Source organism: Ascaphus truei, chromosome 2, assembly GCF_040206685.1.
Source record: "Ascaphus truei isolate aAscTru1 chromosome 2, aAscTru1.hap1, whole genome shotgun sequence".
NCBI lineage: Eukaryota > Metazoa > Chordata > Amphibia > Anura > Ascaphidae > Ascaphus > Ascaphus truei.
In genome coordinates this window covers 367,183,780-367,208,242 of record NC_134484.1, presented here as the reverse complement: position 1 = coordinate 367,208,242, position 24,463 = coordinate 367,183,780, and the positions used below count along the sequence as shown (strand labels likewise).

General features: G+C 44.3%; 1 protein-coding gene across 6 annotated transcripts in view; it reads right to left on the bottom strand.

Annotated features, from left to right (window-relative positions):
- Window positions 1–24,463, bottom strand: part of ZCWPW2 (zinc finger CW-type and PWWP domain containing 2) — a 139,343-nt gene that overhangs the window by 7,242 nt on the left and 107,638 nt on the right. For all 6 annotated transcript variants that reach the window (XM_075587002.1, XM_075587005.1, XM_075587006.1 and 3 more), the window contains 3 exons: window positions 18,998–19,123; window positions 3,238–3,299; window positions 1,847–1,908 (listed from right to left, as the gene is read on the bottom strand). In XM_075587002.1, the coding sequence (XP_075443117.1) occupies window positions 1,847–1,908; window positions 3,238–3,299; window positions 18,998–19,123 (250 nt within the window). The remainder of the gene's footprint in view (window positions 1–1,846; window positions 1,909–3,237; window positions 3,300–18,997; window positions 19,124–24,463) is intronic.

Below are 24,463 nucleotides of genomic sequence, written 5' to 3'. Positions count from 1 at the left end.
AAGTACTTTATTTTGCTATATATTCACCGAGTTCCATAGAGGAGCACCCAGTTACAACCCTTCTATTTTTTATTCAGTGTAAAGCCATACCAGAATTATATGTCTTCAGTATTCCCTTTCAGTACACATTGGTGATGGAATGCAAATAATCAAGGCAGTTATTGAACAGCTCTAAAAGGAAAACTTTTTAAAATATAAAAAGAACCTACAAAAACTTCCCTAAACTAATCGAGACAATTTTGCACACCATCTTTTAACTGATTTTTCCATGACATCCCAGCCAACCAAAACACTTACTGTATTGGCCCGAATATAGTACGGCCTTACACATAATATGACCCTAAAGTTTTGAAGGTGTTCTACATGAAAAATAAAAGGTGTTAGGCTGCGCATATAATACGAGTACAGTTTTCGGAAGGTTATTTTTAGGAAAAAAACATAGCACTATATTTGGGCCAATACAGTATTTTGTGCAGAAATAATACTATCATAAAAAATAAAAGTATACCTGATTTTGTTGCCAACAGTAAAATACAGAATATATTTTTTTTGACTAGCACCATTAAGTAAAAGTACTTCAAGAGATGGCAAAAACATTGCTTCATATCAATATGTTCATGATCTAATGATTGCTGGCTAAACTGGTCTAAATTGTGGACATTATTAGATAGCCAAAATTCCAAACATTAGTAGTCAATATCTGTAATTTTTGGCAACTTGTCAAATCAGAGAGCAGGGATTTTATTATTTATATGTTGATGTGGGCTGGAGGGGAGGGGTGGGTGTGATATTATACGGGGAAAGCTGATATTATTCAAGTGGACCGAGTAGAGCATCTAGCAGGCAGTGTAATTGGTGGGGAGTGACGGAAGGAGATTGTCCGGGGGGAAGCCAGAAGATCACCTGGGGAGGAAACATTTCATGGGGGTTCTAGGGGTGGTCTGTTTTTTTTTTTTAATTATTATTATTATTTTCGTATTTCATTAGTAAAAAAAATTGAGCCTATAATAGTAATATTAAAAAAAAAAATTAGCCTATAATAGTAATAATGCCCGCAAGAGAGGGCAGTAACTGCATCAGGCCTTTAACACTTTGGGCAGGGATGTCCTTCAGGGATGACTTAATTTTCAATTAAATCTTAAGAGTATAAACAATCCATTGTACAGTAGAAATCATATAAAGCTGCTAGGACTCATAACCTCAGACCAATTCCCTGGATCAGCATTGTAAAGGTGGACACAAACCTGGGCTCACAGAAGGTTATGGTGGAAAGAAAACTGACAAAGAATGCCAGTTTCTATGGTGCAGTAAAGACAAAAATTGATCTAGAGGGCTATGCGACTTTAAGCAGTGGCATGCTTACTGTGATCATTTGCATGCCCTAAGTTAGAATACTTGGAATATCAGTTTTGTGTCTCTAAACATAATACAATTTAACATCTTACAATTCACAATGATGCTGTAATGATTTTTTCCAGTTTTGCTTTGGCATCTACTGTAAATAATCACTTTATAATTCAACAGAAAGCAGAAACATTCTATCTAGCACACTCAAATTTCAATTTTATCAATGTGGTCAATAAACGTACTGCTGAGGATATATGTTGAAGTGGTTCCCATCTCTTTGGTTAAAGTTAACGTCAGGCCCTCGTTACATCAACCCGGCATTTAATACATCGTTAATGAGCTCTGGAGATTTGTTAGCACTTAACAATACATTAATTGATGTGAATGTGTCGTTAACTATTTAACGGAGTTCTAGGGATCTACACCAGTCATAATGTGTTATTTTAAACAACATACTGTAATCCATTTTGTAATATTCCTAGGGTTAAAGAAGTCATACCAGTGTTTCCTCGTGAAAGGACATCAGCCTTACTTCCTTCAAAATAATATAACTTTTTTTTCCTGCATTGAAACGAAACACATGAACAATTGTAAGGAGGCAACATTGATTTCTGGTAATGTGCACAACTAATTAGTGAATCTTCCGCAAAAATCTGTAAACTGTATTGATTTTTAAAAGACAGTCAAACACTGTCTTATGGTGGATAGATGCACATCTTTCACTTTAACACAAAAGCATTTATGACTGCGGATCTATAATTTCCAAGTATTAGGCATGGGTCCTCACCGGACATGAGTTTCTCCCGAGCCGGCCCCAGTCCCTCCTCCCTGCAGGGCTCGCTACACGCTGTGACGCGTCAGCTGCCAGGGGATGCAAGAGAATTGTAATCCCGAGCGGCGACGCGTCACATGGTGGGGTTGTGAGCCAATGAGGAGAGGAGGAGGGGAGGCTTCGGGGAGCGTGGACGCTTCGGGGAGTGGGGAGGAGAGCAGCAATTTGTCTTCTGACTGCAGCACAGCCTGATTGAGTTAGTGGAGATGCCGGGGGGCGCGGATGTGAGGGCTGTGTGTACATTATGCGGATATCACGGCTTTTAAAACGGTTATGTTAAACTTTGCTACAATTTGTGAAGGAATTTGTAAAGGAAACCACACAACCCCCCCCCTCTTTCCACTCCTCACCCTCCCCTTGCACATCATGCAATGTGCGGAGAGGGGTAGGCAGCTGGTAACAGACACAGACTCTCTCCTCAGGGAGGCTTCGGGGAGCGGGGAGGCGGGGGAGGGAACCCCCTGACACACAGTGTGATGGCCCCACCCCCCAACATCATTGCTGCGCCCCCCACCCCCAACCCGTATTGGCCACGCACCCCGCTCCCTACAGACCGCCGGTAGCGGTCAATTGCCTATCAGCGCGCCGCCTGTCTGCAGTGCGGGCGCGCTGACTGAGGGAGCGAGGCCTTAGCCTTAGTCTGCCATAAGTCACCTCCTAGAGCTGGAAGACACCTTACAGCTCATTGACTTGAATAAGCTGTAAGGTGTCTTTCGGTGCCAGAAGTTGTCTTATACCAAAAGACTGTATGTTTTGAGGAGTAAGAAAGATAGGTGTACAGTAGCTGTAGATTAGGTCAAAATGTTAACTACTGTATTAAGAAACCACATTAAAAGTTAGGCTTTAAACTCCATCGTTCTGCAATCTGCAATAATACCCCACAAGACTAATGGAAATTTTTTGTAAATTGGTTCAGATTTTTTTCCCAACCAACACTAAATCCAATCTGTAATAACAAAGCAATAATGTGGGAATAAATTGTTATCCAGGTGGTGGTATGCCTTGGCTAGAAAGAACTGACACTTCTTGCTCTCAAAAAGCATTTTATTTTAGCTTACCTTTTATAGCTTTCTATTATTGAATTGTTTTTTCGCATGTATTTTCTTTTTGGCCTTTGTAGCTAAGGAAAAGAACAGAAGTAAAAACAATGATATTTACTTCTTAGAACGTTTGATTTAATATATATATATATATAGCCATACCACCTGTGGCTACTAACCTGCCCTTGTACTGGCAGTAAGCAATGGTAAGAACAGGCCTTGCCAGCAGTTAAGATGGGTTTTCCCCACTTCATGGTGTTGCATTTGAGTGACAGTGGGAGGCGGTGACCACAGGCCTGAGCATGTCCAATCATGGGACAGATCTGGTGCCCTCCTCCTGACTACTTAAAGGCAGTACTGCCCCAAATTCAGTAGTGTGACTCTCCCCACTGAGAGAGGCAAGGTCGCACACAGGGAACTTGAGATTGTGGCGTTCCCTAGCCTTCCCCTTTGGGGGAGAGTGAGTGTGAACCTATACCCTGACTTCTGATAGGGGAGTCGGGAAGAGCTAAGACAGCTGCAGGGGCCCTGGCCTGTAGTGGTTGCCTAGGGACCATCATCCAGTGGATAGCTGATCCTGAGAAGCTGTGATTGAGCAGACCACTGCTGTTTTGTGTGGTATCAATAAAGACCGTTCCTGTTTGCATATACCTCCTGCCTGGTGTGTGATCTTACTGGGAGGAGAGGGAATAATTCTACCGTGGGAGATCGCCGCCATTCATCTTGGAGCCTGCGGCAGATGGAGGCGCTGCACTGCTAGAGAACCATGTGGGTAATGTACCCCAGAAACCTGATCCTGTGTCCCCACTACCATCGGCGGACAGCTCAGCCCTCCTGTTACCAGCAGGTATCATGCACCACACGACTAGTAATGGCCAAATCTCCCACCGAGTGGGGGAAACACTGTTATACACACACACACACACATATATATATAAATATATATCAAATAAAAAGATCACTGGTGAGCACATTCACTTGTTTTAGACAGGTCTGCAACCCCGCTTTTCACCATTATCACCTAGCATACAGTGCTTCGACTGTATGCTAGGGATTCTGGTAAATGACATGCAAATGAGCACACATTGTCACCTTTTACCTCAAATCCATTTTTACATGGAACCTGTATAAGCTTATGTTTGCTTCATTACACAGCTTTCAGCACAGCCTGGGTTTTGATGCATAGCCAGTACTACTCACAGACAGCTGTGCATCAAAACCCAGGCTGTGCTGAAAGCTGTGTAATGAAGCGAGCATAAGCTTATAAGGGTTCCCTGTAAAAATGGGTTTGAGGCAAAAGGTGACAATGTATGCTCATTTGCATGTCATTTCCCAGAATCCCTTGATGCAGTGTTAAATATATGTAGTCCTTGTACCCCCCCCCCTTAAGTGAGATTGAGGGTACGCTATACAGATGCTACCGGTGCTACCTTTACCTGTTGGCTCACAGAGGTCCCAAGTCTCTGCCACGGGGAGCCCGGGGTGATATAATAGTAGTGGCGTGCAACGCCTCCACCTGAGAGGGATCCCAGCGTAATGGGAGGAGCCCCTCACAGGACCCAATGACAATAATCACACACTGGTTATAAAACAACAATAACCTTTACTGGCACAGGAATAACTCTTAACAGTTCTAATGGTCACTAATTTAGTACAACTACCCACCAAGCCTCACATGGTCGTAACCCATCACAGTGTAGCCCACACCGTGTCCCAAGAGTGCCACACCCAACACCAATGTGTGAGACAGCGCTGCCCACTAATTTGAGTTTTTGGTTGGTGCACGTGTTGTGGTGAGGTACCTGCCGGATGTGTCCACACCCGGGCGCGCCGACATGAAGACAGAGTGGATCCGCTGATCCAGCGATGAGTCCGCCTCCGCATGGGGTGGTATCCTGCTTGAGGGTCCCACCGTGAAGATAGTCTCTGTACCTTGCAGTGGTGGTCTGGTCCCAGACCACAATTATCAGGGCTGCGCAGCGTTGCAGCTGTGTCCCTGAACTTATCAAACAGCTAATGGGGCAGGGTCCCTACCGAAGGGCCTGTCCCTGTAGTAGCCAAAATCTTGACCTGTGAGTTGGGGCCTAGCTGGGGCCTAGGGGGGGTACCTGGCCTAGTGCAGGGGCCAGACGCCCTGCACTGACAACCTCCCCTGTCTGTGTCCCAGCTCTGACTCCTATTTGGCCTGAGTGTGCCAAATGTAACTAATCCCTGCAGGGGAATACTGTAGCCCTATTGGCTCTCGTGCGACATGTGGTTAGCATGCCTCTATTCATTATGGGGCTTGTCCCTACGGAGCCTATCTATAACAGCCGCCGCGTGCGCCTAGCATACTGTGCATGCACGACTCACAATGGCCACCGCGACTCCTTCTGCGCATGCGCAAATTGGTAATGGCCGCCCGAGCTCCCTCTGCACATGCGCAACTCTCCACACATACGCCCACACGGCGGCGCCCCTTGCCAGGAGTCGCCGCCGAGCCTGTCGCCACCTGCACCTCCCCGCAACATCCCCCGCGGCAGCGGAGGAAGGGGGGGGGTAAACCGTAAACCGGGGGACCTGGTTACATATATATGTAACCAGGCGACGATGCATCCTGGTCCATGCCTAGAGATGGCACCCCACACATGCAGCTTCATTGGATGTTTTGGACGCGGCTTCATAGATATGCGTCCTTTTTTGTGGAATGCAAAGGTGGCAAATCTCTCAAGCGATAGAGTTGACCCGTCAGTAAATATGCAATCCTGAAAAGTCTCGCCACTTTCGATCCATGCCTGTGCCTGGTCAACTCTTTTGATCTTGTTGGCGTCCCTTATCATAGGATATGCTCTGTAATGACGGGAAATAATTTTAGAGGTACTGTACAATTAAACCACACGTTTACCTACAGTACTGTACTGTCCAATACTAACCTTACACGTCCATATTTCCATCCCAATCTGTTTCTCATCACTTTGATGCTGCTCTGAGATGCGATTATATTGTGTTGTTGCTCCAGAGCGTACTTGACCCTTGTGGCACACCTCTCATCATTCTCTTCGCTTATTTGGTCAACCAGAAGAGTTGTTGCCCTACAGTGTAAAGGAAAAACAACAATTAGTTACAGTAGGCCACAAGTACTGTACAAACTGGATTACTGGCAGCTATATTCATCTGTGATGCTCCATCATTTATGCTCAGGCCTACAGTATGGCTAAATATACAGCTATATAAATTATTATAAATATATATATATATAAACAAAAGATCTTACCCTTCTTGCGTCTTGAGAAAGGTTCCGTTCCGGAGCCGAAACGTTGGGTTTGGCTGTCTGTCTTTACATGCCTTAATACACCTTTTATATCTTGGAAGTGAGTGCTGTCTCTTTCTTTGCCTGACGCAAGAAGGGTAAGATCTTTTGTTTATTTATTTTTATGGGACTAGCACCACCACTGTTATTTACTATTTAGAGTGCCAGCTGTTTGTTTTTATTTATATATATATATATATATATATATATATATATATATATATATAGTTATATAAATATACAGCGATATAAATTACTGTATCATATATATATAATATAGTTATATAAATATACAGCTATATAAATTATAATAGATATATATAATATAGTTATATAAATATACAGCTACAGTATATAAATTATAATATATATATAAATATACGGTAACATTATAATATAATATTACGTGTACTTTATGTGTGTGTCATACTGTTTACAGTAAACAGTATGCTGTATACCGCATTGGGGGTTGTGAGTGAGTCATAATGAGTAATAATGAAGTGAGAGATAATTAAGGAAAGAGGTGCAACATACAAATTTTATTTATCTCAAATAATTGCTAGGAAAAAGGTACTGTTAAAAACAATAAGCCATTTAACCAGTAAAAGTGCTATTACTGTACTGTACGTTAAAGAAAACATATTGGAAATACTTTACTTACGCGGTATTGACTGTTGGTGTCCACTTGACATTTTTGGCCTTACCGTGGGCATGATAGCTCACAGTGGCCTACCACACGCTGATCTGTATCTGAACTTGCTCTTGTCCAGATACTGCATTGTGCTTTATTCCATCTGCATCCATGGATCATCCCCGATTCTACGGACGCAGGAACACGCTTGATTCTGTCGTGCCGGCCATGAAAAAGAGAAAGGCGGAAGCCTTTTCCAAGCCAAAGCGAATGGCCAAGGATAATAAAGAAAACCTTCAGACGACTTCAAAGGCTAAGAATCCAGGGCCTTATTATGTCAAAAAAGAAATTTGCTGGTGTGCAAAGAAAGCAAAACAAATGGCAGCCACCCATTGATGACGCTGCTCTCCCGGGAACCCCCAGGTCACCTGCTCCTGCACCCATTGACAACGCTGCTCTCCCTGGAACCCCCAGGTCACCTGCTCCTGCACCCGTCTCCTACGATGCTCTGCTGCTGGGAACCCCTATCTCATCCGCTCCAGCACCCATCCACTCAGATGTCTACAGCACTCCTTGCACAAGATCCAGCTCGTTCACCCGCATGCTGAATGAGGTAAGTGTCGATATCCCTGACAACTCTATGGTGCAAAAGATAGATCTTCTTTTAGAGACCATGTTAAATATGGATAGGCGTATGGAGATGATTGTTAAGCGTATGGAGATTGACATAGCGGGGATACTGTATGTCGGATGCAGGAGCAGGAGGGTGGCATGGATGTGACCTTCACGCTTCCATCACCAAGCGCCCCCCTCCGTCTGAATAATATGTGTACATGTATGCCACAGATGAGGATGACATGACATCCCCCCAGACCAACTACCCTCACCCGCTCCCAGAAGCACACCCGCTCCCAGAAGCACACCCGCTCCCAGAAGCACAACCACACACGATTGCATTGAAACGGTGCCCGACATCAGCTTGCGCGACCTGCCCCAGCAAGTCAGGGAGAAATACAAGGTTGCAAGTGCTGGTATAGCCCAGAGATATGCCCTGTCCATCTTCAAACACCACGTCAGTTATGAGGTGTACTGCGGGTGGACCCACGTGAATTATGAAGGGAATCGAATCAAAAAGGCTCTGCCTGAAAATTTAAGGAGAACAATTTGTGGAGGAAGTGCAGCGCTATTTTAAAATTTATGATAATTTAATGAGAATCGTGAGTGACTCCATAAATGGCATTTTGAGGCATACAAGGGCTCGTCCCTGGAAGGGCAGACTGGTGGGGATCGACTTCGCTGCTTGATTGTTCAAAAAAATTAAAAAAAGTTGATTCTTTTAAATTGTTTCATTGTGTCACCTTTTATAAGAAAATACAGTGTTCCTAAAACATACAGTCAGTAATGGTTGATTAAAATCAGTCAGTCCCTCAAGAAGGCTACAAGAATTTTCATGAATGGCTCGGGGGGGGGGAGGGGTGTTGATAAGTGGTTGCATTACCGTTGTCTTGTTAGTAAGACTTTGCATGCGAGGTGGGTGGGGGGGTGAACTGCTACTGTTGAAGTGTGTGCAGGATTAGTTAGTAAACACAGTTAGAGCTTATCAGCCTACAAGAATTTTCATGAATGGCTCGGGGGGGGGGGGGGGGGGGTGGTGTCTCTTGTTCACATACACGCATGCGCATAAATGTGATGACACGCATATGCGTTTCAACAAGGTTCCATGAGACATACTGTACAGTACACGCATGTGCCCAGCTGTCCACCAATTGTTCAGTATCTACTGTAGAAGCTGCTCAGCCAATGAAATTGCTGGACTACATTTTCTCGAATTGTGACTAAAATAATAGAACTAAATAACCATAAGCAAAGCGATTGATTACAAGAGAATGGACCGATCTGCAGTAACTAATAGCTTGTCTGTGTGCATAATGTATTGATATTTAAAAAAAAGAATAAAATACGGCAGCTTGAACTGCAGGAAGTGTACTGTACTGTAAATACTGTAATACATGTACAGTACTGTAATACAGGTACAGTAGTGTAATCCATGCAGTTCCTGTTGTAAATTACTGTATACAGTACTGTATTTACCTTCATTATAGACTTTGCCAATCGGTTGGTGCCGAGCTACTGCAAGTACCATATTCTTGATTATACAAGTAGTTGACAGGTGACAGCGAGCCTGCTATACCTGTAGTTGAGAGCTCATGAAGCTCGAAATCTTCTTGGTAAATGCAAGCTTGCTGGTATCTGTATGTGAAATCTTGCTCAGGCTGCAGGTATCCTGGCGGGGACAGATAGCAAGGGTTGCCGGTCACCGGTTTTCACTGACGGTCAAACTGTTATTGTAAGCCGGTGCTGGAGCTGGCGCTGGTGCAGTTCCATTGCTGGCCTGGGACTGACGAATCTTAGTTGGTTTTACCATGACCTTTTGCCTTTTGAAGTCTCCATGATCAAAGATACTGGAAAAATCTGGCACCACACACCAATACACTCCTCTAACTCCGTGTGCAGGAGCAATATGAAAAAAACACGGATCGATACTTAACTTTATCCTTATTGCACGCTTCCACACATGAGCATCTCGTGAAAATTTGTAAGTCATAATTTGAGATAAAATATTGATAAATTTGACCAACTGTGGCCATTTTATCATCTGCTGCATTAATTGCGGACCATATAAAATAAGCGTACGTTATGTCGGGGTTTTTGCACACGTACTGTGGCGGTGTACTCATTTCAGAACAGTAGAAAAACAGTACTGTAATGTAAAAAAGACACTGTGCATTGAGTTTTTATTATGAAACGCCTAAATTGATACAGTAACTTCTTCAGTACCACGGTGAATTCACAATGGACCACTGTGGGTTTTTTTAAACACCTGCAAGTAGATACATTACTGTAGCACATTAGAATTCATTACAATTCCTGAATATCTGCCACCTGACAGATACGCTAAGAATTACCCCCAATTAAATCCGAACCATTATAATTAAACAGATCAACCACGGATCAGCCGAGGGTGCTGGGCGGCGCGAATGCGGCATGAATGCGGGGTTGCCCAATTTATTGCGCGTGGAATTCAGAAGATGCAACCGCTACGCCCCCGAGAAGTTTTAAAATAAAGGCTGGCGCAGCAGTAAGAGTTTTTCTTTGATCAGAACTTGGCACCAAACGTCCTGTAACTAAAATTGTCTTGAAATCCAAACCGCGACCGCTACATTTGTTTCTGAGAAGTTGGCCACAAAAAGTTGGACTAAGAATATTTTCCGGCCAGACTTTCTGAAGCCGGTGCTCTGCTACTCGTGCAAGATCACTTTTGAAAAGCCCGGCCGCACTTTTGGCGCTCAGGATAGTTACACACACACACTCATACATCACTAACATTCAGGGACCATTTAACACCGTAAGTCATAAATCGCATACTGCACAGGGGAAAGGAATAGACATTCCAAGATGCACTGTTTTTAAGTAAAACGCTTTCTTGTTTTATCCATTGCAACACCGACATCAGTGTATTGCGAATGCTCGCACAAATAAAAGCATTTCATTAGCCACAGAATGGTATTGTCTATTCGTTATTTATATATATATATATATATATATATATATATATATACACATATATATATATATATATATATATATATATATATATATAAACACAGTGGTGTGAAAAAGAAAGTACACCCTCTGAATTCTATGGGTTTACATATCAGGACATAATAACAATCAACTGTTCCTAAGCAGGTCTTAATATTAGGTAAATACAACCTCAGATGAACAACAGCACATGACATATTACACTGTCATGATTTATTTAACAAAAATAAAGCCAACATGGAGAAGACATGTGTGAAAACCTACGTATACCTTATGATTCAATAGCTTGTAGAACCACCTTTAGCAGCAATAACTTAAAGTAATCGTTTTCTGTATGACTTTATCAGTCTCTCACATCGTTGTGGAGGAATTTTGGCCCACTCTTCTTTACAACATTGCTTCAGTTCATTGAGATTTGTGGGCATTTGTTTATGCACAGCTCTATTAAGGTCCCGCCACAGCATTTCAATCGGGTTGAGGTCTGGACTTTGACTGAGCCATTGCAACACTTTTATTCTTTTCTTTTTCAGCCATTCTGTTGTAGATTTGCTGGTATGCTTGGGATCATTGTCCTGTGGCACGACCCAATTTCGGCCAAGCTTAAGCTGTCGGACAGATGGCCTCACATTTGACTCTAGAATACTTTGGTATACAGAGCTCATGGTCGACTCAATGACTGCAAGGTTCCCAGGTCCTGTGGCTGCAAAACAAGCCCAAATCATCACCCCTCCACCACTGTGCTTGACAGTTGGTATGAGGTGTTTGTGCTGATATGCTGTGTTTGGTTTTCGCCAAACATGGCGCTGTGCATTATGGCCAAACATCTCCACTTTGGTCCCGTCTGTCCAAAGGACATTGTTCCAGAAGTCTTGAGGTTTGGTCAGATGCAACTTTGCAAACCTAAGCCTTGCTGCCATGTTCTTTTTAGAGAAAAGAGGCTTTCTCCTGGCAACCCTTCCAAACAAACCATACTTGTTCAGAATGTTTCTAATTGTACTGTCATGAACTTTAACATTTAACATGCTAACTGAGGCCTGTAGAGTCTGAGATGTAACTCTTGGTTTTTTTGCAATTTCTCTGAGCATTGCATGGTCTGACCTTAGGGTGAATTTGCTGGGACGTCCACTCCTGGGAAGATTGGCAACTGTCTTGAATGTTTTCCACTTTTGAATAATCTTTCTCACTGTAGAATGATGGACTTTAAATTGTTTGGAAATGGCCTTATAACCCTTCCCAGATTGATGGGCAGCAACAATTGCTTCTCTAAGATAATTGCTGATGTCTTTCCTCCTTGGCATTGTAATACAGGGAAAAGGGAGACCAAAAAGCGCACCAGCACAAACGGAGCAGGAAGAACCCAGGACAAAAAAATGATTAAAAGGGCACTTTAATGTGGCAAAAGACCCATCCAATGCATTTCGAACGTCGCAGCTCCAGAATGCTCCAGACCAGCAAACTGCTAAAACGTTAGCTTTTATAGAGGTGGTCACACCTGCTGATGCTCAATTAATAAAGGGCATTTGATTAGCAGCACCTGTCTGCTACTTAGCATCTTAATTCCTATGGAAGCAGTAAGGGTGTACTTAGTTTTTCACACATAGCTTTATTTTTATAAATAAATCATGACACGGTGTAGGTGTAATATGTCATGTGTTGTTGTTCATCTGAGGTTGTATTTACCTCATTTTTAGACCTGCTAAGGAACAGATGATTGTTATTATGTCCTGATACTGTATGTAAAACCATAGAATTCAAAGAGGGTGTACTTTCTTTTTCACACAACTGTATAGTGTATATAAAGATCAGGGCTTCCTTTAGTACCCCTCACCTGCGCTACGGCGGCGGGTGTTGGGAGTGTTGCGGCGGCGCGCAGGTGCTGGTGGCTTGTGAGGCAGGCGATGGGCTCGGCAGAGGCTCCGGCAGCTCCCTTTGCAGGGCGCCGCCATGTTGCGATTTGCCGCGCGTGTGCAGTGAGTTTAGCATGTGCAGATAGGTCCCCGGTGCGGCGGCCATTAGATAAAGAGGCTATGTGGGGACTACAGCCCCCAGCATGCACAGGGGGAGGCCATCAGGTGCCCAAGCAGAGCCAATAGGGCTGCCGAATTCCCTGCATCAAGGAAAGGATGCTTTTGGCGCGCCAGGGATCACGCAGTCGGAGCTGGGACAAGGAAGGGGTAGGTTGTAGGTGCAGGAGTCTGTGGCTCCTGCACTCCCTGACTAAGTGATGAGAATTTCATGGTGAATCGAAGGATAGGCAACCTTAAGCAAATAAACGTTGGGTCCAAAGACCATCTCAAAAGCACAGAATACACTGATTTCAATGGGACAAAAGTATACACTCCCCTAGAATTGATAATTGTTTTCTGCGCATATAATGGAATGTCAGCAACCATTTAGTCATTTTAGAAGTTGCTTTATGACATGGTGTGCAGAGATATCTCTTTTAAAACAGATGAAAAAATCCAGTGTGGACACTTCAGAAGGAAAATTTCTTCAGAATGCCAAGAGCTTTCTAAACAGTGCCATTGACTACGACCTTCCAACGGACCAACACTTGACCACATTTCTAATCATTCAGGGAGGCACAAGTAGGATTAAGTGAAGTCCAAGTGCAGAATGAAGATATTGCAGGTACTCTCCCAGGATGTCAGTATTTATGGTGCAAGTACAGTAAAGTAATAATGTAGCTACTATTCTTATTTCTCATAGTGGTCTGGGTGTATCCTGCTGCAACCCCAATAGGTATTGTGGTAACAAAAAAGAGATAGAGGCCTATGCAGAAAGGTTCGATAAGTCAGTTATCTACAGCTTTTCGTCAAAAAAGCCTACTGCTATTCTGTAAGCTCCGATATTTTGACGATACTAGAAATTTCGACAAAAAAAAATTCCAAAAAATAAATTCATTAGCGAAACGCGCGGCGATAAGCCACTTATCGGCAGTTTCTCAAACTCGCTCAATTCTAGTAGCCCCGATTAGCTTATTGAGTCTGATCACCGCTCTAGAATTGAGATTTCTTCTCCGAATTGCCTGCTAGAAAAAGTTGGCAAGAAGGTGGGGAGAAACTGCAGAGAAGCGGCGAGACGGCACATAGATGCCGGGAGACTCCGGATGCTGATATCCATTAACATCACCACTGGAGACCTCCGGCATGAATCAGATGCATGAAAAATGTATTTACAGGCAACTTCATTACCTTAGCGGCTAACCGTTAAGGCAAAGAAGGGGTTAACCACAATTGCCATGCTTATTGTGGGTAGCGGGGTGGGCGAAGGTGGTATTTGGCCATTGGTGTGTGTTTAGGCCTTGCGGTGGGCCTTAACCCCTTCATTACCTTAGTGGTTAATACAACTAAGGTAATAAAGGGGTTAACCCCTCCCGCTACCCACCCGATAGGCCTAAACATTCATACTTGGGACTAATACCGTTCAACTGAAATGTAGACAGACTGCTCAATCCCTTGTGCAAATTAATGATATAATATGATAACTTTGGTGCAAAAGGACAAATAGATTAATGTTTAAACTAGATAGTGAGATAAAAATCTCACTCAAGAGTCCCTATAATTTGCACTCTAAGTACATAAGTGATATTAGAGATACAATTATCTCAGAGAATTTTATTATTCCCACAGAGAATGTCATTTATATTATAATAATTCTCATATGTAACACTGATAACATAAAAACAATAAAGTTTTATTTCACACAAATATCGTCGCTTAGTGATGTGATTATATACACTGTATTAAAATCCCCAGTGGAGAGACTGTTAGACGGGTGTAACCTTAGCCCAGATGTATAGGTAATCCTAATAGTGCTCTATCAGAACCATATAATTATTTAATGGCTCTCCTCAGAAGTAAATATATCCGTAGAGCACCGATATTATGTATATGTTACCAAAACCACAGTGGGTATGATATATAAGATGAAGGAGCTAACCTATGTAGCTATCAGTTTATTCACAGCCATGATGTAACATACAGCCAGAACATACACAGCATTAAATTCCTGTTGTTATAATCTTAATTGATAATTCTAATATGGGTGTGGAGATAAAACCACAGTCTGTCACCAAGATACCATGTGATTATATCAACATGAATGCAGCTAGTGGATTAGCTCTCCAGTATCTGGATTGATTAATACAGACAGCGAGTTAGTTAGTACGTTTGCTGCTATAACATCAACATGCACACGGTATATCTATAGTCTGCAAATGTTCATCATTGATACAATATAGCAGTAGATATAAAGCTGTTGTATCTATATCTGCAAAGGTCACTGTATGGGATATTATACATACAGACTAAAGCGCATACAAATGCGCTTTTGAGGACGTGAGTTTAACTTTGCTCCAACGTCAAAGAGGGTTTTGAATTAATGTATAAATAAATCCCAATCAGCTGACAGTGGGGTGGTGCTCACAGGGAAAAATGATATGGTTGTTGCGATAGAAAAGAATCCCCTTAATGCTGCACTTAGAGACACCCTACAGTGTATATAAAACTTAAATTTTTAATATTGCAGTTGAAATATAGGTATTTGCGATGTGATGATAAACAAACAACAAATATAATTAAAAAGTGGAGAGTAAATGCGAGAGCGTATCAGTGCTAGAAAACAGTTGTTACTTAGTGGGTCTATTAGGGTGATTGATATCCGCATGAGCAGTACAGCCCCTTCAGCCGACGCCCATGAGAAGAGAGCGCACGCATGCGCAGAAGATAGTGCGAGCGGCAAGGGTGCAGGGAGGAGGTGTCGTGGGGACTACAATCCCCATAATGCTTAGGGGCTGTTAGTCAGGTGGCTAGGCTTAGCCAATCGGATGGCTGGATTCCTCAGCTCCTGTAATAGATACATTTGGCGCGCGGAGACCACGCCAGACGGTGCAGGGACAGGATAGGGGTAAGAGGTATGTGTGCAGGGGTCTGCACTAGGCCAGATTCCCCCTAGGCCCCAACTCCCTTCAGCTTGTGGTTGCTGCAGGGACCGGCCCATAATATTGGGACACGGCCCCCTGTAGTACCATAGTGAGTGAGGGACACAGACAGGACACGGCGGTCTCCTGCTCAATGGTGGTCTGGGACCAGACACCATACAAGGACACTACTAAGGTGGTACCATCCACGCGGGACCCACCCAACTAGAGGCGAAGGCTTCGTGGGTTGCAGTACTGGGTCAGTGGACCCCATCATCCTTAAGACCAAGAAAAATTAGGGTGCTCAAACCCCAGACAACTTCATCTAGAGTATAATACAAAATAACACTATTCCTGGAGACACCAGTGTATAATACAAAATAATAATCCTCAAGACCAAGCCAGCTCTCCCAGGTGTGGACACACCTTCCTCTCGTGCACTGCACCGCTTCTCGGCAGCTTCTCCCCACCTTGTTGCCAAATTTTTCTAGCGAGGCGATTCGGAGAAGAAATCTCAATTCCCGAACAGCGATCAGACTCAATAAGCTGATCGGGGCTACTAGAATTGAGCGAGTTTCCATGACTGCCGAAAAGTGGCTTATCGCTGCGCGTTTGGTGATTTTTTTTTTCCTTGGAAAAAATTTTTACCCAAAATTTCTAGTATCGACAAAATATCAGCGCTTACAGAATAGCAGTAGGCTTTTTTGACGAAAAGCTGCAGATAATTGACTTATCGGACCTTTCTGCATAGGCCCCTATGTCTGAAGGTGCTCCAAAATGTAGTAATAGGCAGTGCTGAAAATGGGATTTTTGAACTGGGGGCATGGCTAAATTATACGATGTTATTATCCCTCCCATCCCTCGTCCCCCAAAAAACAATCGATTAGCAGGTGTATTTCAATGCTAGAAACTTCAACTCCCCATAACCTTTGCAGCAAGTCAGTGAAGTCGGAGTGCCCTTATATGGCTAGATCTGCCATATAAGGATACTAGCAACATTGAGATGACTACAAATTCCAGAAGACCTTGCTGTTGTAGTTTCAGACCGGACTAGGACATCACTGATGCAAGAAGCCTGAGGTAAGCTTAGCTAGTTATTATCAACGCAGGGGAATTCCATTCAAAGCAGGGAGCCCTGCTGTGATAATCTTAGATTTAGCCAACTGTACTGTCCCGGACGCTACTGCTTGCGGTTGGGGTATGGTTACCTCACCGCAAGCAGTTGAGGTGCTAGAGACAGTAAAGTTGGCTACATCTGTATGAAGAATAGTTCATTACTTGGTCGATATGTGGTGCTAGCAGGACTATATTAATAAAAAAGAAAAATAAATATATCTAAAAAGAAAAAGTTACCTGTATAATTTGAATTCGCTATTTCCATCCCATGAAACAAGAGATGTTTTCTATTACCCACATTCTTGCCGATTAAATCATGGCAAATACTAGTGCATTATTTGGTGCTGTCCCATCAAATATGTCATATAAATAAAGTACTGTAGAGTGAATGTGCAATTGTGGAATAGTGATACGAAAAGGAGAGTGACTAGCATGGCTGTAGCAGGTCACTGTGACTGCCAAGGTCACTTAGCTGAGAAAGATTTCTGTAATTAATAAGATGGTTGTTATCAACATGGACACAATGTCCTCAGGAGACACATCTAGATGCTTCAGTGCTGCTGGTCATGTCCAGAATGAAAATGTATAACCTTGTTGGAAGTAGATTTCATATTACTGAACATCTTTGATACATTTATAAAATCTGCAGAAACATTTGGATAACTGAACCCCTTTATGTCCAATACAATAATCACTAATTGTATGGATTTACGTCTATTTTATCTATTTGCATCAGGATCTGGCAGATAAGATGTCTCCAGGTTTAGTTTGTGTAAAAAAAATGTATCCCAATAAATTTTAACAGGGATTAACAACAAATTCTAATGAGACAACCTAAAATACTAGAATAACTTGAGAGTATGCTGCATATTTTCAGTGGGACTTAGAAATCTTATTTGCATTGAACATGTGTCAGATTCTGATGTGCTCCATTCAAACATTGTTATAAATAGTAAGCACATATTTTATTGTTGTAAAACAAGAAAATATTTTTTTTTATAAATATAGCAGAGTTCCCCCGGACCACCCTTACCTCCGCTACAGCAGGCAGCATGTAGGGAGGTGTGAGCTGCCAACGGGCTCGCCGGAGGCTCCGACGGCTCCCGGTAAAGGGCACCGCCATCTTTGTTATGCATGCACATGCGCAGTGCAGTTGCGCATGCGCAGAGAAGTGTCTGGAAGGTGATGCAGAGCGGCGATTAGATATAGAAGTCCCACATAGGGACTACAAGTCCCAGCCACCCTCGGGGCTGAAACAGCACATGAGCAGGCTTAGCCAAAAGGGTTGCAGCCTTTTTCCTGGACCCAAATTTATACTTTTGGCGCGCTGCAAGCCACGCCAGTCGGAGTTGGGACAAGGAAGGGGTAGGTTGTATGGGCAGGAGTCTGTGGCACCTGCACTAGGTCAGATACCCCGTTAGGCCCCAGCTAGGCCCCGACTCCCCTCAGCTTGTGGTTGCTTCAGGGAAAGGCCCATAGATAGGGACAGATAGGGACACTGCCCCTGTAACTTCAGAGTGTGAGATACAGACAGGAGCGGCTGCATCCTGTCCATAGGTGGTATGGTACCAGATCACCTGTCACATAGAGACTCTCATCAAAGGTGGCACAGTCCAGGCGGGATACCACCCAACGTAGAGGCAGAGGCGTCGCAGGTTGCGGCAACGGATCCGTGGATCTCATCATTAGCTATAGCATCTGCACGCCCGGGTGTGGACATACCCGGCAGGTACCAAACTCCACACGTGCACCAACAACACTTTAGTGGGCAGCGCTGTACCACACATTGGGTGGGGGGATTGAACTTGTGGACACCGGGTTGGTTGGGTGCCCAAGGTCCCCTAGGTACTTTGGGGGACGGTGACTCCATTGAGAGGGGTGGAGTATTGGAAGGTACGTCCGTGCGGGGCCTGGTGGATAGGCTGTAACTATATTAGCTACATATAGTAAAACTGTTCTGCTTTACCAAGTGTGTATTCTTTATTTTTCCTGTAACTGGGGAATGCCACACACTAGAATCCCATACAGGTGGAGGCGCTACCGAGCGCCACTCAAGTGCACCCCAGGTTCCCAGTAGCAGAGGCTCAGCTCTCCTGGGCACCATCAGGTATTGCACCAAACCCATACACCATAGCCACACATCTCCCAGATGGTGGGGGAAAGAGCGCTACATAAAATTAACTTAACACAAACTATATATAATAGAACATGAAATTACTTTTTGCATGCAGGTTTTTGTTAGATGGCACATATCAATTCTTTGTTCGCAGGTTAAAGCAAATACTTGTTTTGCTTCTTCCAGTGCAGTTTCATACCACTTTTTTTGCTTCTTCTGATCTATTGGCTGGGGGAAAAAAGTTGTGACTGAATTATACAATAATAAGGTACAGCTTCAGTGTGCAGAATAAAATATACAGTATAATCATAAAACTTTCAAATTGGCAAAATAACATGCCAAAAAGTAAACGCCAAAAATAAGATCACTTTAGTGTTAAAAAAAAAAAAAAAACAGTAGTGCTAAACAGTCTGTAAAATGATTACGCAAACAAAATAAAATAATTATATTGCCAATACAATGAATAATATAAAAAAATTAAAAAAACATATTCCAAAAGCTAAAAATCTATTTAGTGACTAAAAGAACAAACATTGGAGCTCTAGGATTATTAAAGACTTTTTGGAAAAACAAAATAAAATGTCATAAATCTCATAGGGAACTTGTTGAATTTGGTGAAATGACTAAAGGGTCCAATTTGAATCTGCATAAGATAATGTCATATTATTTCAAATAACATTCTTTTAGAAATCATGGTGCAATATGGGAATTGAAGAACAGAAGGGAGGTGTAGGAAATGTGGAAACAATTGGTAGATAAAGGCAGCTCTAAAACTACAAAATAATTAACTGAAGATTCACAGCACTGTGAACACTTAAGCGAGTATGGAAGATCAACCTAAAGACAAATCGCCGTTTGTTACTGCAGATTAAGTTGAAATAAGATATACATTTTCAAGCCTGTGAATCAAGTTGTAATAAAAGACACATTTTCAAAGCCAGTGAATTCTCAGTTGATATAATTAAGTTAGGCGTTTAACTGTGAAAGACAGATGCTTAGTAAATTCAAGAAGACATTGATAACATACAGATCCAACATGGATTTATTTAGATTTATTTAGAATGCTAATTAATAAATTGACCTAAAATAGCTTTAAGATTTACATTTTGAAAGTTGTCAGAGCTTTAATTAATTAGTAATAAAAAAAACTGTACTTTCTATAATGATTAATACATTTCTGGTCAGAGAATTGAGTAACAATACAAATTGTGAAATAAAATGCTACGGGAGACACTGTATATGGCAAATTTTACAATAAAATTACACTTCTTTACTCTCAGTCAATTAAACACTGCATGGGTACAGAACCTACATACACGACTCTTACATACAGCATTCATATGAACATGTGAAAGCTCTTATCAAGGAGATTTGAGAAGATAATGAGTATGATCTTTACATCTGATTTGCATTGAGATGTAGACATTTTTAACATTTTGACATTTGGTAGAAATAGAAAAACAAATAATGTACATTTTTTAGACAAATATTAGATAGTATCCTAAAAACGTAACATTGAGATATATGCCCATACACCTTTATTGTTGCTTACACACGATGAACAAAAAAGACTAGAATACTCTATTTTAAGAATTTTATGCCAGTAACTAAAGGGGAACCTTAAAACAATTTGGATTCAAAGACAGGTTCCTCCCTTCCATTTTAGCCCTATACACGTCCCCCTCAGCCAGGGTAATGTTTTCAGGAACAGCCACTGACGCCTTAATGATCAGAGGAGGCACTAGAGAAGTGCCTTTCTCCTGTGTTGTTTGCCCTTCCCCTTGAACCAATGGCATGCAATATACGAGAGAATCCCAACATTAATGGAATACTAGTACAGGAAAAACAATACAAGATCTCACTTTTTGCTGATGATGCACTTATAACATTATCTAAACCACTTACATAATTGGCAAATATATTTCAACAGCTCAGGCTGATAGCAGGCTCTCGGGCGTCAAGATAAATGGTAATAAGTCAGAAGCATTGAATATCAATATGTTCAAAAAAAGGTTGGGTATCTTTTTTAGAAAAGAAAGGTATATACCAAATAAGTAAACATGGGAAGGATGTTGATCCAGCGAGAAAGCTCATTGTTATTATTTATTTTTCATTGGATGATATTTCACTGGTGTTTTATGTTTGCCTTCCTCTCCATTTATATAACGTAAATACAAATATAGGATAAAGTATCTGTCATCTAATTACAGCATAGGTTGAACTTGATGGACATATGTCTTCTTAAAACCTCATCTACTATGTAATTAGGATTAATGGGCGGAATACTGTAGCCATTCTTATTTTCAAAAAGTAACACTGGGTTAACGTCTCCTTAGTAGTTAGGCACTATGAGTATCCTAACGCATATTGCACGAGAGAGAGAGATTGATTTCTGATAAGTATTTATTACTATTTGTATGAGTATAGTTCCTTTCTTGTGTGCACCCAGCTTCAGTTTTTGTATATATAAAGTATATATATATATATATATACAGTGTTCGACAATTAATGATAATCCCACGCCCGTGGCGAGTGGATTTAGGCCGCTGGCGAGCCGTTCTGCGGCTCTATTAATTTTCCCCTGCTCGCGCCAACATTTTCAATTTTTAAAAAAAAAAAATAAATAATTCCTCTTGATTAACGACCGAGATCCCCTGAGGCTCCCAAGATGGCCGCCGACCGCACGTGAACCGCCTGAAACAAACTTCGTCGCACAATAACCAACCGGCGGGAGAACTGACGGGGATGGACGTCTGAGAGGGGAGCGGGGAGTGGACATGCTCCGGTGCAACCCTGACTCCGGCGTCGCCGCAGGTGAGCACGAAGGGCGAGCAGGAGGACGAGAGCTGGGTGCCGCAGGGGATTGGATGGGATACCGGGGGCGGGACTTTAAAATGCCTGGCCGCAGGGGATTGGATAGGATGCCGGGGCTTTGACAAAAAAAAAAAAAGCAGTCGCAGGGGCGGCCACATGGCTTCCCGCTCTCCCCTGCCTTCCCTCCCCCGGCTCCTCTTCCCTCGGCACCCCGGTTCTGCCTCACTCCAGGTCCTCGGCCCTCCTTCTGGTTCCCGGTACTCCTTCCCCAAGCACCCCCTCCCCCCGGCTCTCCCTCGGCACCCCGGTTCTGCCTCCCTCCGGTTCCCCGGCTCCTCCTCCCTCGGCACCCCGGTTCTGCCGCTCCCCGGCCCTCACTCCGGTCCCGGCACTCTTTCCCCAGGCACCCCGGCACTCCCTCCCCCGGCTCTCCCTCGGCACCCCGGTTCTGCCTCCCTCCGGTTCCCCGGCTCCTCCTCCCTCGGCACCCCGGCACTCCCTCCCCGCGGCTCGCTCTCCCCACCCAGAGCCCGCTCACAGCCGCTCGCTAGCAGTGCGGCACCTGCTGCTAGTGAGCGCGTGCCTCCGCCGAATCAGCCGCCTAGGCCGAACGAACCCACAGCTACCTGAGGTAGGATGCAGAGGGGACGAGATGGGAGATGGGAGATGCAGAGGAGGGGCGGATGGGAGATGCAGAGGGGGGGCGGATGGGAGATGCAGAGGGGGGGGCGGATGGGAGATGCAGAGGGGAGGCGGATGGGAGATGCAGAGGGGAGGCAGATGGGAGATGCAGAGGGGAGGCGGATGGGAGAGGCAGGGGGGGGGGGAGAAAGAGATGGGAGATGCAGGGGGGGAGATGCAGGGGGGGAGATGCTGGGGGGGAGAGAAAGAGATGGGAGATGCAGGGGGGGAGAGAAAGAGATGGGAGATGCAGGAGGGTAGAGAAAGAGATGGGAGATGCAGGGGGGGAGAGAAAGAGATGGAAGATGCAGGGGGGGGGAGAGAAAAAGATGGGAGATGCAGGGGGGGGGGAGAGAAAGAGATGGGAGAAGCACCCAATCACCCCACCACCAAGCCCAATCAACCCCTCTCTCTCGCCCTCTCTCTCACCCTCCCTCTCTCTCTCTCACCCCCCTCTCTCTCTCATCCCCTTCTTTCTCACCCCCTCTCTCTCACACACACACCCTCTCTCACCCCCCTCTCTCTCTATCACCCCCTCTCTCTCTTTCACACCCCGTCTCTCTCTCACACCCTCTCTCTCTCTCCCTCCTCTCTCTCTCTCTCACCCTCTCTCTCTCACACCCCCTCTCTCTCTCACCCTCTATCTCTCTCTCACCCCCTCTCTCTCACCCCCTCTCTCTCTCTCACCCTCTCTCTGTGTCTGTGTCACACTCTGTTTCTGGATCTCTTATTTACTCTATATATCTTAACTGCCCTATACTACACCGAAATAACCTATACTGCTTTCTTCCAGATCTGACTCAAGCTTCACACTGAAGACATCGGAATCCCCCCTAACCCAGAAGACAGGTAGGGAATACATCCCCTCCAATGTATAACATTGCGGGAATGAGGGTACCTGGACATTGAGGGACGGCGGATCAGGTAAGATCCCAGGCGGGATTGCGGCTTTAGAAATTGTGAAGCGGGGACGTCCAGACACTGGTTAAGGGGTTGAGGAAACTAGTAATTCACATCTGGCTTTAATTTCTAGATCCGACATACACACACACACACACACACACACGCACGCACGCACACACACACACACACACACGCACACACACACACACACATACACCAAGGACTAATTGTAGTATAATGTAATACAATAAATACATTTATGTCAAAAACGAATGTTGTTCTGACTAGGAATTTATTAAATGTATTTTATTTATATATTTTATTTTGGGGGCGGGACTAGGTGGCGAGTAGATTTTTTGGTTGGGCGAGTAGATTTTTGGGTGATTTGTCGACCACTGTATATATATATATTGCTCGACAAATCCGGTCGCCCGGTCGCCAGGGGCGGCCGGATTTGCCCCCGTGGCGACCTCGCCTAATGGCCGCTTGGCGCACACGGTTCTGTGATTAAAAAAAATATTTTTTTTTTTTTACAAATCCAGCAACCTGATTGGCTTGACGGGCTGCCAAGTTTTTTTCCAGCCAGGCTCTATATGAGGCCACTCAGGCGAATCAGCCTTTCTTTCAGCTTTAACTGCTTAGTATTACATCCCGCAGCCCCCGCGAGGCGATACCGGGGTGCTCCTCCGTCCCTGGCTCTCCCGCTGGGTGGGAGCGGGGATGCTCCTCCCCATCGCTCGTCCCCGCGAGGCGGGAGTTGGTAGTAGTGGTGCTACTCTCCGTCCCCGCGCTCCCGCTGCTCGCCGGGTGGGAGCGGGGATGCTCCTCCCCATCGGTGGTGCTCTTCTCCATCCCCGCGAGGTGGGAGGTGATAGCGGGGTGCTCCTCCGTCCCCGGCGCCTCCGCTGCCTGCCGGGCGGTGGTAGCGGGGGTGCTCCTCCCCGTTCCGGTGCTCGTCCCCGCGAGGCGGGGGTGCTCCTCTCCGTCCCCGGCGCTCCCGCTGCCCGCCGGGAGGTGGTAGCGGGGGAGTTCCGTCCCCCCCTCTGTCCCCAGCGCTCCTGCTGCCCGCACGAGGCAGGGGATTGGCACACGGGCAATGGTGGTGCTTGTCGCGGCCTTTCCTCTCTTCCTCACCACCCAGTGTGTGTGTGTGTATGAGAGAGTGTGTGT